The sequence below is a fragment of the Dendropsophus ebraccatus genome, chromosome 2 (assembly GCF_027789765.1).
Source record: "Dendropsophus ebraccatus isolate aDenEbr1 chromosome 2, aDenEbr1.pat, whole genome shotgun sequence".
Lineage (NCBI taxonomy): Eukaryota > Metazoa > Chordata > Amphibia > Anura > Hylidae > Dendropsophus > Dendropsophus ebraccatus.
In genome coordinates, this window is record NC_091455.1 from 146061917 (window position 1) to 146079412 (window position 17496).

The 17496-nt window shown below is 38.9% G+C and overlaps 1 protein-coding gene across 1 annotated transcript in view; it reads right to left on the reverse strand.

The window, feature by feature from the left end:
- The window catches only part of BMPER (BMP binding endothelial regulator), a 206300-nt gene that overhangs the window by 138162 nt on the left and 50642 nt on the right, over nt 1-17496 (reverse strand). The window contains exons 4-6 of the mRNA XM_069958442.1: nt 14823-14905; nt 13377-13467; nt 11613-11695 (exon numbers count right to left, since the gene is read on the reverse strand). Coding sequence (XP_069814543.1) covers nt 11613-11695; nt 13377-13467; nt 14823-14905 — 257 coding nt within the window. The remainder of the gene's footprint in view (nt 1-11612; nt 11696-13376; nt 13468-14822; nt 14906-17496) is intronic.

Genomic DNA, 17496 nt, shown 5'->3' on the forward strand with positions numbered 1-17496 from the left:
ACCCTTCCCTGAGTCAGAGCAACCGGAGCAGTCGATCTGTCCTGATGCCCAAACTATGCAGCTCACGCAGTCAGTGGGTGATGAGAGTAGAGACTTGCAAGCGGGGTTGGAAGAGGTGTCTGATGAATACGATGAGACCCGGTTGTCAGACAGTGAGGTTGTTGTCATGGATGTAATTCAAAGTGAGGAGGAGAGTGAGGAAATGGAGCTGACAAAAATGACGTTTAGGATACACACCGCCACAGTTAATAGTTGGTTAATGCTGTTTGTGCCTTAAAGGGGAGGGTTACTATCACTTCATAGAACGATTGACGTGACTATAACTTTCATATTGACATGTCAGCCTTCTTACCCCCAACAGTTGCCAAAATAGGGCAGAGGTGGTCAGGTTGTCACCTTTTTATTTCTGTTTGTCTATCCGGGAAGTGATGATCAGGAAGGAAAAAATGCCGCACTCTGCTGAGGGCCCTCTGACCCTTCCTTTAAGCAAGTAGGGTTAGGGTCAGCACTTGGACCCTAACAAGTTTGGTGACATGTCAGAAATTTGGAATTGATGGTTACCCTTCAGTTTAATTTGTTGGGATATACAGTATACATATTGTAAGTTTGCACAGTATGAGAGAGAAATCTATCTAGCTGTGCTCATGCTTGTTTGTTAGCACTTAAACCAGTTAGCACTTAGAATTGTGACTTGTCACATTAGTCAACTAGGGATGTCACTATTGATGGGTTCATAGTTTTCAGTTCATAGTTCACATACTAAAAGTTTAAAGTTCTGCACTTATCTCACTTTTCATTGGTTGTTATTTGATTGCACAGTTTGTGTTCACTTTTACCACTTTGATAGTTTAGAAGGATGTGTGCTTTCCCCCCCAAACATTTGCACTATGATGTACCACACCACCCCTTACTAAGAAACCATGTATAGATATATTGTACTTTTTTCTTAATTTAATATTTTCTTTTTTTTTTCCTTAAAGGACACCTGTCACCCCTCCGTGCCTGGGTGACAGGCTCCGGACCCCCGTTAGAGCTCCCTATACTCACGTGATCCCACCGGGTCCCGCTTCCTGAGCCGGTCGGGTCACCGAGATATCAGCGCCCGAAGCCCGGCATGCGCGGTGACAGCAGAGTCAGATCCCTATAGAGAATGAATGGGGAGTCCGATGCTCCATCATTCTCTATGGGCATCGGACTCATCTCTCAGCGCGCGCTGGGCTTCGGGCGCTGAAATCTCCGTGACCTGACCGGCTCAGGAAGCGGGACCCAGTGGGATCACGTGAGTATAGGGGGATCTAACAGGGGGTCGGGAGCCTGTCACCCCGGCACAGGGGGTGACAGGTCCTCTTTAAAGGGGAACTCCAGATCGGGGCAAGAAAAAATGAAACTTCTACAGAAGCATATAGCATTATTTATTACCTATCTATCCCAGTTTTGAAACTACCAAAAATCCATTTGTTTTGTGTTTTTTTGTTCTGTTTTGTGTTCCTGTATTTCCTGGTTGAGCAGATGTACTCAGTACTACAGGTTCCAGAATGCATTGCTGTCCCTCTGTTTTAACCAGGCTTTTGCACAGAATTAGGCATAATGGTGCCATTAGGCAGCCTCAGAGGCATGCATACATGCTGCCCCTGCTGTTTCCTGTCATTCCTGTCATCATTTTCTGTGGTTGACAGGTTTTCACACGACCTTCTCTCTACCGAACTTGGGTCTCCTGCAAAAATACTTGAGTCTCCCATTGACTTCAAAGGGGTTCGTTACTCGAAACGAGCACTCGAGTATCGGGAAATGCTCGTCTCAAGTAACAAGCACCCGAGCATTTTAGTACTCGCTCATCAGTACCCATAACATATAATATTAGTTTTTTTTTTTTTTTTTAAGAGAGTATCCGGGCTATCACATCATGTGGCAGGGAGCTCCATAGTCTTACTGCTCTCATGGTAAGACATAGAGGTTGTCCCCTTGTCATAATTACAGGTCTAGGTATAAAAAGATCACTAAAAAGATCTCTGTACTGTCCTTTCATATCTTTGTACATTGAGACCATCCTGAACTAAATAACCCCAAGCTTAATAACATACCTTGGAGCCTTGCTACTAAAATCCACCCATTTCCTTTATTACCTTTGTCACCCTCCTCTGCATCAGCTCTAGATCAGTCATGTACTTGTTATATACAGGTGTCCAGGATTGTACAATATTTCATGTGTGGTCTGAATAGTTATTTGTATAGAGGCAAAACTGTGTTCTTTTTATAAGCATTCTATGCCTCTATGCTATGTAAATATATGATGTAAGACATCATATATACACTGTGTTATTTTGTTACATTCAAGTTCTCTGCCTTTAAGACAGTTCTGCAACCACTAAGTCTACTGTGCCACTCTGTATGTTTGCAATGTCAAACATATGTGCCTCCTTGTGGATCTGAAACTGTTGATGACTATTTTCTGTAACTTTTCTTGCAAGTACCCTTTATAACATCAACAATCACATAAGCCCCCCTTCTTTGCCTGTTTGGGGGTTCTACTTAAACCCTACATGATCAAACATTGATGCTCTATCTAAAAATAGGCTTTCAATGTACAGTCCTGGAAAACTACTTAGTCACTAAGCTATTGTGAATAATAAAATACAAGTAAGCATATAGACAAAGATTCTGGGCTGAACAATCCTTTATACAGTACATTCAGTAGTGGAGCATGTATCTGACAACGTACTCTAGGACCACCTTCATCACATATTTTCTAGTGATTTTTTTTTTTACTAAAACCTTCCATCTGTAGTTCTCTTTCAGTTGCTGCAGTTAACTGTAAACAAATTTCAACATCAAAACTTTTGGCTTACACTACTAAATATATTAGACATGACATTTAGTGTAGCAGAGATTTACTTTCTCAGCAATACATACATCCCTATTTTATTGCACCAGAAAAGTTTCATCAAAGGTCAATAAACACTGACTGGTTGCCTTCTTGTAGACTGTCTCAGACCTTTAATAGATTGAACCATTCACTCTCTGCATGATGCCATGCACCTCCCTGAATGCCTTGCATGCCAAAGTTCCCATGGCCTATGGTCCACAAAACAATGAAGTACAAAATCTTTTTTTTGTAATTCAAGGAGCTTAGTTATGAGTTTAAATGCTGCCTTTTAACTTGTCCTTTTCCATGGTTACTATTGTCAAGACATCATTTTCTCGTCATGGCTTTCCTTGGTGCGTGCTACTTCAAAAGGAAATATTTATGGTTATAAGAATCTAAATCTTTTATAATAACATAGTCTGAGAGAAAGACCTTTTATAGACTGCTCTCTGGGGTGCCTGTCACTATTTGGCCCCAAGGAGGGCATTATAACGACAGGAGAACAACCAACATTTGTGTTACAAATTTTGATGTCTGGGAACTTTTAATTGCAGGTGCCATTATTTGTTTTAGAATACAATGGATTGTCACATAAGCAGAAACAATGGACTGAGCATGTTTAATGCAAATGTCCCTTAATTTATTCACAAGACCCTTTTAAGAGTGGGATGCTTAAGATTCAGTGCAAAAGATTGACTTTTCTATGCAGGTTGTTGTCCTTTAGTAGTCTCATTTACACACGAGACTAGCAACAGGCTCCAGGAGCTCCAGGATAACTCTGCATTTTTTCATTGTGTACTATTTTACATATATAATATGGGGGGGGGTAAAAATAACTAAATAACTAAATCTTTATAGTAAAGGTAGATTAAAACTTGAATTGACTTCTCTTCTCTTCCTACTCTCACCTACAGCTACGATTTGGCCACTGCCAAAAGTTATGGGAAACTGCCTTTCCTACAGTGTCTGTATTTGTACACTTACATACTGTTTTTTCTTCTATACCTTTAAGTATTTGTATGAAAAGAGTTATTGCACATTATGTTTTTATGCTCCATGTTACTGTAATTTTTATAAAAAAAAAAAAAGTTGGTGTACTTCTTACCTAAAGTGTGACACAAGTAACACACTGTATACTGTCAACTTTAAGGCTATGTTCACACTATGTAAAAACCCCTATTTTATAACAACGGCTGTTGTGAACACAGCCTAAAAATAATAACACTGAAGATTACAAATTTAAATTACAATAAACAGTATGACGTTTGGGTAAAAAACTACATTTATGAAGTCCCACCTTTTTAAAACGTGACTGGGACTAAAATATAGGTACTGTAGGGTTTCAGAGAGAGTCATTTACTAATAATCTCAGCCACCATATCCAGCCTAGATTTGTGTGACTGTATACATGAATCTCCCTCACTTTGTTAAAAGTATAAAAGACAAATATAATAAGATAATAACCATTTCCCCATACATATCCAACATTAAGGTTGGGAATAATATGCAGCTTTTTGCCAGTTACTGTTGCTTTAAGCATAATTATCTGTGTCAGTGAAGTAAAAAATTGGAATATTTTAAGTCCTTTGAAGTTGAAAAATCAACACCCTAGCAATGTGCAATGATCTTGTAGAGAAGAATGCATGTGTGGTCCTTGACAACCAAATACTACTGGGTCTGCTGACAGCCTTTTGACATTGTATCAACAAAAAGGTTTCATGTGTACAAGGAATTCTTGAAGTAACAGACGCTTCTAACTATGTAATCGAGGTAATTCAAAAGAACAAAGAAAGTGGAAAATACGATCTCAGAAAAAAAATCTAAAAAGCAGGTAAAAATATTTTTATTTCTGTTTGAGCATAAACTAGCTAAAAACCTTTGCCATCCTTTCGAGCCGATTAAGTGTTTGTCTTGATAATCTCTTCCTTATGATAGTTCCCAAAAAGTTTAACGACATTTAGAACTGAGTTTTTAGAAACACAACAGACTCATTATGTAAACATACTAAATATCCTATTAAAGGGAAACTAACAGCAGGTTAGAAGTTTCCAACCTGTTATTATGTCCCCACAGCATACAGGGCACTGGGAATGAAAGTAATTTTATTACCTTGATCTTCAGCGCTGTTTTTACTTTATTCACTATGCAAATGAGGCAGTTTGGTGCATTGGGGGTGGTACTATAGGACCAGCCCATCCCTTCTCGTTAATGTTGAGGTGGAACTCAGCAGTGACATCACTCCAAGGCTCATCCCTGCAGACCACTGGATGAATATTCATTAGGAGGGGAAGGCTGCTGAGGTGGATCAGTACATCGGTGTAACTGTCTCTATGGCTATGACCTATGGTTGTATCTATGTTTTCTAGCAGTCCTCAGGCCCCATCCACCTTTTTCAGACAGCGGGATTCAAATGCCAGTTGTTTGTGTTTGTGTGAACCTGCATTTTTGTCAAGTTTACTAATTTCTATTCTTTACCAATAATCATTAGCCAAAGTACATGAAAAGAGTATCCTTTTTGCTAATTGTTTTTGTCCCCTCGGGTTCCAAGTCCTGAGTAAAGCTGCAACTATTGTACCCCTTGTTTATTTCTGCCTTTTTGGCATATGTCTCTTTCTAAAGATCATATGTACAAATACTTATCTATCTTGTATTCCTCTTGTTTCCCAGACTGCTGCAACAAACAAGGTTCTGACCCCACAACTAACATCAGGTCCCTGTCTCCTCCCTTTTTCCAGGCATCCCTCAGTAATTAATTGGGAGCCAATAAAAGATGCATGAAACTGTATGTGTTTTTTTTTTTGTTGTTTGTTTTTGTTTTTGGAGATAAATTTTAGATCTTGTCCAATACTCATGGAAGAGCTTCAAAGTTAAAAATCTGTCTGGCAATAATAATTTTAACATTTTGATATACAGTATGCCTTTAAATCATAATAATTAGTGAAAAATATGATTATGAAGAAAAGTACACAGCAATGTAAGTCATGTATGGTGAATGCAAGCGCTTGACTGCTCTTAGTTAGCTTTAAACCACAACTGACAGATAACACCCTGACATAAAGCAGACTGACTGGAGGAATATCTGATGTTTAATTCCTGATGTTTTCATGGTCATGTCTATACCTAAGTAATAAATTAAACGCAAACTATTTGCATTGCTTGTCTCATAAAAGGAGTAAACTATAACATGCATTAAAAGGTATGACAGTTGTTCTATTTTATCTTTGACATCTTCGAGGGTATGTGTGAAATTTTTAACCAAGCCCTGGACTGGACTCTCTTTGCAAATATTTGTCCATGATTTGGTATATCACTGTGTTAGAGACTACAGTTCCCTATACAATCCTTTAACTAATGCTTACTGGGAAATATTGACATGGTGCCAAAAAGTCCATTATACTGAAAACCTAACAGTCTCAATGTTTCTTTATGGTCAACATTTGTTCCAACTTTTTGTGTAGTGGAAGAAAGCTAGGACTTGACAGTAAACACAATTTAAGGGTGGTTACACACACACACACACACACACACACATACATACACGCACACACACACACACACACACACACACACACACACACACACACACACAATGCTATTTGGAATAATGCCACAACAGTTTCTGATGCAATTTTCAGAGCCAAAACCAGAAAAAATGTCCAGCAAAAATGGGATATATAAGTCCATTCCTGACTTTTTCTCAAAAATAAACATGGCTACACTAGAAATGCTGTGTTAAAGCAGCCATAGGGCCCTTTTGTGCTTAGCAAACGTTGCGGAATTACAAGTGGAGACAGCTCCACATACATTGCTTAAAATTCCGCCTGTCCCATTGATTCAATGGGATTTTTCGTGCGCCTCCCTTCTTTGCCAAAAGAATGTGGTGTAGGCTCCGCTTAAAATTCCACCACTTTTCCTCAGTGTAAATAGGCCCTTAGGGTGTGTTTACACTGATCAATAAGTGTGTGGCCTGGTGTAAAAAATGGAGAAAATTAATACCAGCTCCAGAACTGTTATAGATTTCTGAGACTGCTAGAAGGCACCATCCTTCAAATAGTGTATATATACTGTATGATATATATATATATATATATATATATATATATATATATATATATATAAATATGTATATTATGAAACTATAAAGACCAGCTAGACCACTGCTTTTAGTGGTGGTCAGTAACCTAGACAATGAGCTGTCAACAATGGGAAAGAAAGAGCAGCATACCAGGAAAAGGAGGCTAGTTTGCTAAATTGATGTAATTGCAAAACATATTATGGTAACAAAAACTATTTTAGTTGAGATAGGAATACCCCTTTAAAGACTGTCCATATATGTCTGCACTGGTTAAAGGGGTACTTTTTCCATTCTGACTTAGTGTATTGTTTCCATTCTGACATGGTGCTCTCTGCTGCCCCTTCTGTCAGTCAGGAACTGTCCAGAGGAGTAGCAAATCTGCATAGAAACCCTCTCCTGCTCAGTCCCTGACACAGACAGAGATTTTAGCAGAGAGCACTGTGTCAGACTGGAAAGAATACACTACTTCCTGCAGGAAATCCACCAGCTAATAAGTACTGGAGGACTTTTAAAATAGAAGTATTCTACAAATCTTTATAACTTGCTGTCACCAGATGATTTGATAGAACCCCTCGAAAAATTGCACAGTTCTAATATTTTTGTTTTATTTGTGCCGGAGCATGGCAGAGGTCCATGACAAAGGTAGCAAAATTTCTAAATTGAGTAACAAAAAAAGTGGTTAAGGCATAAAAACAGCATAGGGAAAATGGCATATTGGGGGCATTATTACCCTGGCACACATCTGGAAAGTGGTGTGCTTTTCTTAGTAAATACCCTACATTTTTATGTTAGAAAGGTTGTCTGGTTTAGAAAACCCATTTACATTTGCCATTAACTTTTATGTAGAAATGACAGTTCCCCATTTTTCCCCCCTGGAGGAGCTGGCCTGTCCATGCACCATAAGGATAGCCCATTGATTGTAAAGGAAAGTTTAATATTGAAACACAGCTACTTTCTTGCAGGTATTACAATTCAGCTTTTTTAACTTCAATGGAACTGACCTGCAAAACTAGACCCAAAGGGTATGTGCACACTATGGAATCCCAGTGCGAATTCCGCAGTTCGCACCCACTCGTAGACACTGGCGGCCGCACGCCTCATAATGCCAGATTTCAAATAGTGATTAGAGACACTGATAGGTTTCCTAATAACATCATGCTTAACAGGAGTTAAGGGCTCACATATTGTTCTTTTAAAGGGACTTTCCTCTATGTTCACCTCTGGACAGTATGCTAAGCAACATATCTGTCTGAGCAGCTTGGCTGAGGGAGATCATACTTCCAGCACTGAGCAAATGGTAGCACCCACAGGCACCATTTAAAGGAATATTCCCAACTCATTAAATTATTACTTATATATCACCACACGACAGTCCCATGTGTGCAAATGTTATTATACTATATTGTAACAAATTGATATGTAAATGGATTACTGGATAAATCTAGGATGCTGAATATGTGAGGAGATAAAAGCAGGAAAGATGTAAGAACTATTCTGCAGTCATAGCAACAGATGTAAGAATAATACAGGGAATGGGAATGTGTGTACTATATAAAGTGCAAATCCTAATAAAAGATTCATGAAGTTTATGTAATGCAAGATTGTCTGCATATAGTATTTTCCAGTGAAAGCCTTGTCAGCAGCCCATGTAAATTATTGTGATACCAAGGAGCTGCAGTTTTTTTCCCTTTTCATGTCTACACGATATGTCTTGTATGAGATAAGAGGCTATTCCTAGAAACACATTCATCTGTTCGGCTGCTTTTTTTTTATGTCTTGAGAAACGTGAATAATTTCATGTCACGTTTATGGTAAATAGGCATTTGTAATGCTTCTTGTCACGTCCAATGAAATAAGTTAATATATGGCTGGAAAAAAAGAAATATTCAACAGAACTGTTATAAATTCTTTTTCTACCCTCATACATAAGCAGGGCACATTGCTTTGTATTACATACAGTGGCTACAGTTAGAGTATAGGCTTATAGAGAGATCATCCCACTATGAGCACACCATATGATTTGCACTTTTAGATTAAAACTTTATTTATTTCTATATACAGTCATGGCCAAAAGTTTTGAAAATTATACAAATATTAATTTTTACAAAGTCTTCTGCTTCAGTTTTTAAAATGGCAATTTGCATATACTCCAGAATGTTATAAAGAGTGATCAGCTTAACAGCAATTACTTGCAAAGTCAATATTTACCTAGAAAGTTAACTTTATCCCCCAAAACACATTTCAACATCATTGCAGCCCTGCCTTAAAAGGACCAGCTAACATCGGTTCAGTGATTGCTCCATTAACACAGGTGTGGGTGTTGATGAGGACAGGGCTGGAGATCAATTTGTCATGAATAAGTAAGAATGACACCACTGGACACTTTAACCCTTTAAGGACCGGGGCAATTTTGATTTTTGCGATTTTGTTTTTTCCTCCTTGTGCATAAAAGGCCATAGCAGTTGCATTTTTTCACCTAGAAACCCACATAAGCCCTTATTTTTTGCGCCACTAATTGTACTTTGCAATGACAGGCTGAATTTTTGCATAAAGTACACTGCAAAAGCAGGAAAAAATTCAATGTGTGGTGAAATTGAAAAAAAAAAAAAAACATTTTGTGTTTTTAGTGGATATGTGTTTTACACCGTTCGCCCTGGGGTAAAACTGACTTGTTATATATGTTCCACAAGTCGTTACGATATGTAACATGTATAACTTTTCTTGTATCTGATGGCCTGTAAAAAATTAAAACCATTGTTTACAAATATACGTTCCTTAAAATCGCTCCATTCCCAGGCTTATAGCGCTTTTATCCTTTGTGTCAGGTGTCATTTTTTGCGCCATGACATGTTCTTTCTATCGGTACCTTGATTGCGCATATACGACTTTTTGATTGCTTTTTATTAACATTTTTCTGGATTTGATGCGACCAAAAATGCGCAATTTCCTGCTGCAGCCGGAAGTAAACGAGTGCCGTGCCGGGGACGGCGCCATCTTGGAGCGGTCCCCGGCCGGCTTCAGTAACGGAGATCGCTCCTCCGTCCCGGAGGAGCGATCTCCCCACTAGACACCAGGGATGACGCTGCAAACGGTAATCGGATGCAGCTGTCAACTTTGACAGCTGCATCCGATTACTGTATTAGCGGGCACGGCGATCGGACCGTGCCCGCTAATACCTGCGGTCCCGGGCTACAAGCGGCAGCCGGGACCGCCGCGGTTCAGACGCGGCCGCCGCGCGGCCCCGCTCTGAACGTCCTTACCGACCGCAGGGCGTAAATATACGCCCGCGGTCGTTAAGGGGTTAAAGGAGGCTGGTGCTTGGCATCATTGTTTCTCTTCTGTTAACCATGGTTATCTCTAAAGAAACACGTACAGTCATCATTGCACTGCACAAAAATGGCCTAATAGGGAAGAGTATCGCAGCTAGAAAGAACTTCAAGGAGAGAGGTTCCATTGTTGCCAATAAGGCTCCAGGGTGCCCAAGAAAGACCAGCAAGCGCCAGGACCATCTCTTAAAAGTGTTACAGCTGCGGGATCGGGCTACCAGCAGTGCAGAGCTTGCTCAGGAATGGCAGCAGGCAGGTGTGAGTGCATCTGCATGCACTGGGAGGCGGAGACTCTTGGAGCAAGGTCTGGTCTCAAGGAGGGCATCAAAGATTCCACTTCTCTCCAGAAAAACATCAGGGACAGACTGATATTCTGCAAAAGTTACAGGGAGTGGACTGCTGAGGACTGGGGTAAAGTCATTTTCTCTGATGAATCCCCTTTCTGATTGTTTGGGACATCTGGAAAACTGCTTATTCAGAGAAGACAAGGTGAGCGCTACCACCAGTCTTGTCTCATGCCAACTGTAAAGTATCCTGAAACCATTTATGTGTGGGGTTGCTTCTCAGCCAAGGGAATCGGCTCTCTCACAGTCTTGCCTAAAAACACAGCCATGAATAAAGAATGGTACCAGAATGTCCTCCAAGAGCAACTTCTCCCAACCGTCCAAGAGCAGTTTGGCAATCAACAATGCCTTTTCCAGCATGATGGAGCACCTTGCCATAAAGCAAAGGTGATAGCTAAATGGCTCAGGAAGCAAAACATAGAGATTTTGGGTCCATGGCCTGGAAACTCTCCAGATCCTAATCCCATTGAGAACTTGTGGTCAATCATCAAGAGACGGGTGGACAAACAAAAACTAAGAAATTATGACAAAATGCAAGCATTGATTGTGCAAGAATGGACTGCTATCAGTCAGTGTTTGGCAGAGGTCCTGAAGAAGGGTCAACACTGCAAATATTGACTTGCTGCATTAACTCATTCTAACTGTCAATATAAGCTTTTGTTACTCATAATATGATTGCAATTACATTTCTGTATGTGATAAAAACATCTGACAAACACACATAAAAACCAGAGGGCAGCAGATCATGTGAAAATATAATATTTGTGTCTTTCTCTAAACTTTTACCCATGATTGTAGAACCTTCAATCAGTTTAGACTAGTTGAAATATTCAGTAATATGCTAAAATTAAAAAGGCATTTTTTCTAAAGGAAAATGTAATATTAGGGTTCAGTTATTTGGCTATTTTTCATGCTTTTTTTAAGTGCAGTTATTTGTATTGTAGTAGCCATTCCCTCTGCTATAAATTAGAAATACATTAAATGTATTTACGACCACAACTTACAATGCAGGAGCACTTGAGACATTTGTTCCCTTCTGGTTGAAATTCATCTCCTTCTTTATAGTGTCGGCCTTCATATACACAACCTGAAACAGACAGAGGAAGTGGTTAGGAAAGTGAAAGCTTCCACAGTACACAAGACATCTTTTGATCATTGTTACATGTTATCTCCACTTCCTTAGGAACATCATACAATTAAAAGATCTTTGGGACAAAAGTAGTAATCTGTACATGCAAATTATATGTCTCTGTCTATCTTAAGTGGTTGGGTAGTCCCATGTCATTATAAGGATGCAGTTTTCTAATAAACCAAGAAAGGTTGTAACAATAATTGACCTACAAGAACAATCTTATCTAATAGGAGTCTACAAAAAAGTTCATCTAAATGTAAATCTAACTTTTATACAATAGATAGCTACTAGGCAAACTATTTCGCCTGAAAGACTTATACACATATACTCTAAGGGCCGTTGTACATGACTCGGCCCCTCTAGATCAGCACTCGCTTACCGAGGCTGCACATGGCTCAATTTTCATGCAGAATATATATATATATATATATATATATATATATATATATATATATATATAAATTGTTAGTGATCCTCACCTATTCTTCCCTGTTGTCCTGCTTGCCTTTCACCCATGATCCCTGCTCACCACTGGCGCTTCTGGTCTAAACTCTTCAGTGGACCAGAAAACATGATTGGCTAAGCGGCCTGTCACTGAGGAGCTTGAGCAGGAAATATGGCAAAAGGTTGCAGGAAAACAGGGTAGAATAGGTAAGCATAAATTATTAAGTATTTTATTATTTTTACCGCGCACCACTACATGCAGATGATTTTTAAGCAAGTTTAAACAACAACATTCAGCTGATTATTGGCTCTTTGGCTGATTGTTGTTTTTACTACACGGAGCGATAATCTGCATAATCTGATTCTATCGCTCCATGAACTAGAGCCCTAAGCTCTGCAGGAGAGAAAGGAGAAATCAATTGTCAAGCTCATATATGTATACGATTGAGAACAAATGGATTGTATATATATAAAATCCAATGTCTGATCTTGATTTCCCCTGACACATGCCATTGGGAGAGAGTCAGAAAGCCACTTTACACGTTACATGGTCATCTGCTCCCATTAAAAATTGATGGTTTTGGATAATGTTTGTCGAAACACCACAAAAAGTTTGGCATACACTTTGCAGGGTAATTATCCTGTACACATCTAAGCTCTATACCTCTTAAGACCGTGTTATGCGGTTGAAACGTGTTGGCGTATTCCTTGTTGGGGGCATGCTGATCATGTTTTCACGAAGTGGGGTGTCTACAATAAAAGTCTGAACACTGTCTTGACTGAACGCTGGACTCTTTCATCTGTTTGGATGTGTAAATTCAACTTACTGGTCTTTGCTCCCCTTACATATTCTATGACTACTGCACAGAATGTGAAGGGTTAAGTTCTTGGATCGTTGGAGAATGACAGAGGAAGCTCTCTATCTCCCTGTCATTCTCTCTTAAGACCACATCATGTAAAATGTTAAGCTGCTGGGTACGGACTGCTTTCCATGCCCGACAGCTACAACAGGGCTCTGGTTGTGTGTCGCAGCCAGGACCCTGCTGACTGATCTGCACTTATCTACTCTGCACTGGACCCCCTGTGAGTCCTGCTCTGGCAAAACTGTACTGACCTAGGTCAAGTCCATGATATAGGAGTTCTGCTTGAACCTGATTTCATAACACATTTTACTAGTTATTTTCCGAATTACCTGGACATGTAGGACAGCATAACCCTGGCATCTTTACTGGGTTCTTGCAGTGAACTAGACATTGCACTTGAGATTCTGTGATGACTCCTTCCTGTGAATAGAAAGGCAGTATTTTACTGGATAGCTGCAGCGTGGCTACTTTTTTTAGTGCTATAATTAGAAAAAAACAACAATTCTGTCATTGATCCCACCGACAAGCCCCCCCCCCCCCAATAAATAAAGTAAATGAGTACCCTAAATGCCAAACATATTCCTTTAAAGCAACTAAGAATCAGTAAGGAGTAGTAGAGTTGCTGATTTGCTGTTGAGCTCGAGTTGGGGGAAGTGTAAAGTTCTCAGGTACAAAGAGATGACTGCTTTAAGGTAACTAAATGTGTATGTATCCTTTAGCATGCAGCTTTTATGGATGCTTTGACCAGAAAAAATACAGAGTAACCTTTATCAGCAGTAAGGGGCAATTAGCATGTCTATATACCTGAAAGACGGAGGTGGTTTGGGCAGACACTGAATATAGAATAGTAAATAATAAATAGCCTCAAGCAGCAGACAGCTTAAAAAAGAGATACAAGGTATAAAAGTTTTATCTGCAATTCCAATCTTGATGTGCCTTGAAATGACCATTTCCTGGATTGCTAGCTACTTGACGAATAGTAACAAAACGAGCTAATCAGCAACTATAGCACCTATAGAAGTCTATTCATTTTCAAACCAAGCAAATTAATCAACTGTATTGCCTTAAAGGTACTTTAACAGGAAAGCACGATAAAGCCAGAAAAATGTTCTCATAGTTTAACTTTCCAATAAATGTGGTAACACAAAGAGTGTACATTTTGCTAAGGAGAAAGAATGTCCCCATATATTTTTTATTTTTATTTATTTATGGGGCTTTCCCAACACTCCACCGACAAATTATGTCATTGTAGATCCCTGCCTTACCCCTTTGTTTTCAAAGAGATTAGCTGCCACTAGAGCAGCTCTGGCTGCTGCTTACCCTTCCCCTCCCCATAGGGAAAACAGGAATGCTATGCGGTGCCATGAGTCCCTGAGTATGGGGTGGATGGGAGAAATTACTGTTGGCCGTACAATTATTCAGGAAACAGTTATTAAAGGTGTATGACCCCCTGAAGGTTAAAATACTGGGGCCCCAAGGGCTCCTAGACTTCACATTAACCCACATTGTTGCACTAGCCCCAAGTTGTTTTCCCTAAGAGGTATGATATAACTGGTTGGCTCCCAGCAAAAGCTATTCAGAAGGAATCCTGAGTTTAGGCCTAACTATGGAAGGAGCATCCTTTCTCTTCCTTACTTTACACTACCACATTTACTGAATATAACCACAATATTAAATCCTTGCTACTGAATATATCCACAATTTCATATTGTACATCCATGCACTTTACATTGTTTTATTATATATACCATAAATATGATTGCCAAAAATGTTACCTGACACTGATTGGTAGTGCAGGGATGTTCAGGATCTTGCCATTTCATGGAGCTATTGTAAAGTTGACCATGAAGACTACAACCTTTTAAAAATAAATTAGAAAAATAGTTAAAAAAAAAAAAGAAGGATCAGTGAAAACACAATTAATATTTTGAATAATGAAATATAACTCAGTTATGCTTTCCCAGTCTGTGGGATCTATTCAGATGAGCAGGACACGTACACTGATACAGCCAGGTCAGTCCCTGTGTGGCAGCAACAATCAGCCAAGATTCATGAAAGTATGAAGAGTGGACACAGAAGAACATTACTCTGTGCTAATACTACAAAACACTACAATCTTAGAAATAAACAGATGCATACAGTGTAGTCCAGCATATGTTATCACATTATATCATTTATGTAGTGCTAATGTATTTCACTATACCCGTACAGAGCCAGTCACATCAGAACCTGTCTGATATGGGGCTCATAAGCTCATGGTTGTTGAGGATTCCTAAAAAAAAGCCTGTGCAGTTTATCCCCTTTCACTAATAGAACATTCACAAAATAAGAAAAATCCCAGAATTTCCTCTCTCAGTATCAATTACTGTTTCATATTGCAACATTAGGCTCTTTAGATGTCAACTATTGAGATCAACAGTATTTCCCTTTATGTCCCAGCAAACCTCTTTCTGTCTGCAAGGCAACTATATGCAGCAGGAGCTCTCCCCTAGTTTGTCTGCAATAGGAGAGAAAGAATACTAGGCTTCACCTCCTCAGGCTTCTGCACTGTAACAAGAGAAGAGATCGTGAGGAAATATCCCCCAGTGTTTTCTGCAGGATTTCTCCAATACTGTTTGTCTCAGAAGCTACAATACACAGTGGGCTGTTTACTTTCATCATTCATTTTTAGATTTTACTGTTTCTTTTATGTGGAAAAAAACTGCCACAAAAAGGATTTAAGTTATAGCAAACTGTAGTTGAAAAAAAACAAGTCTCATCACTTAACATTGTATATATGTCTGTTGTGGTAAAAGTTCGACAAAAATCTTTAGGTCCACAAAGCTTAAGATAGTCAATATCCACATTGGCCTAAAAGACATTTCTAGAACTGGATCTGGGTTTTTAGATTTGATAGAAGACAGAGGTTTGCAAATAGATTTATGAAAATGCAACCTCAGCTGAGGTTATTATTTACTACTCTGTGAGGTCAGGATCACTACAGAACGCTAGCGGAAAATATTATCCATTAAACCAGTACAATGTAAAACATCTGAGACATAATGCTTAAGCAGAGATCACTGTGTTTCATGTTTCTTTTCCTTAGTTTACAAACCACAGCCTCTATATGTCATGCCGTTGCCATTTTTAAATTAAAATGCCTTGAAATAGCAAACATAGTTTTTCAGAAATGAAAGCCATGTATGGAAATGAAGGGTTGAAATGTTCTGTTTTCATGAATTAATTTTACATAGTGTTTAAAAAAGTATCATTTTAATACCCTTACCAATAATTTCACGAATAATGTCTGAAACTTGACACAAAACAAATATATGCTTGTGGTTATATATTTGATTTATTACTTTATTCCTATTCTTGATTTGTTTGCTTTATATTATAAGGTGTAAATCCATAAATAATTCATACATCCATACATAACTGAAGACAAGTTTTTAAACCCAGTTCTGGAAGTGTTCAGGATGTCTCCTTTTAGCGTTGCTGCCCCGGCACCCCCTTTTCCATTGCATATGCCAATAAACCTTGTTGTAAGTATTAACAAAATGGAGAGATTATAAAAAAAAACATATGGGAAGACCAATGAAGACATCGAAATGTCGGAACAGAAACTCAAAACAATATGCAAAGCAAATGGATGTAAACAGGAGTCAATGTTTATGACAAAACTGAAGGAAATCGATGGAATAGACTTGGATTTACACAAAGAAAAAAGCAAATGAAATCCAGTACTAACATCTAAACAGAGGAAAACAAGCTTAGAGTGGGCTACAGAGGCGATCATGGAGTAGGGATGATGAGATAAAGGTGAACTTTGAGATAATATCCTGATGTATAACTGTATAAGCTGTAAACATTTGGAGAAGCCACCAGCAGGTGCTCCATTTTTAAATCATACCATAACATAGGAAAGGAAGCATGACATGGTTCCTACTTATCGAACGTTACAAGACTGAAAGGCTGATTGTACACAAACTTTGCACTATGCCTATAATGCTCATCCTATATTGCACTCTCAGACTCCCAATGCAGACTCATTGCCTCTATATTTATAGATTCCTCAAGGGAGAGGAGGATATGCTGTCTATGAGGTAACAGGCTTGAAACCGAAAGGCAGTAGTGGACAGACAAGAGTACAGCTCCTGAGGAAGCATTTACACAAGAAAGGCGCATTGGGGTCTGGTGGCATCTTTACATTTACCATGGGTATATTGGGATATTTACTTGTACTATGGGTTACTAAGAGGGCTGGTCCATTTATTGCTTACATGTATTGTTACTAATTGTTACCACAAACAATCTATACTTATGACCAAGGGTATAGTCTGGTTTGCTGTGAGTCAATTACTAGTGTGTAATATTGTCTATAAGTTGGAATAGCTCGCTTTATATTACTTTTGAGCATTGAACATATTTGGAGCAATCTGTAGTGCAGTCATTGATTACAAGGACTGC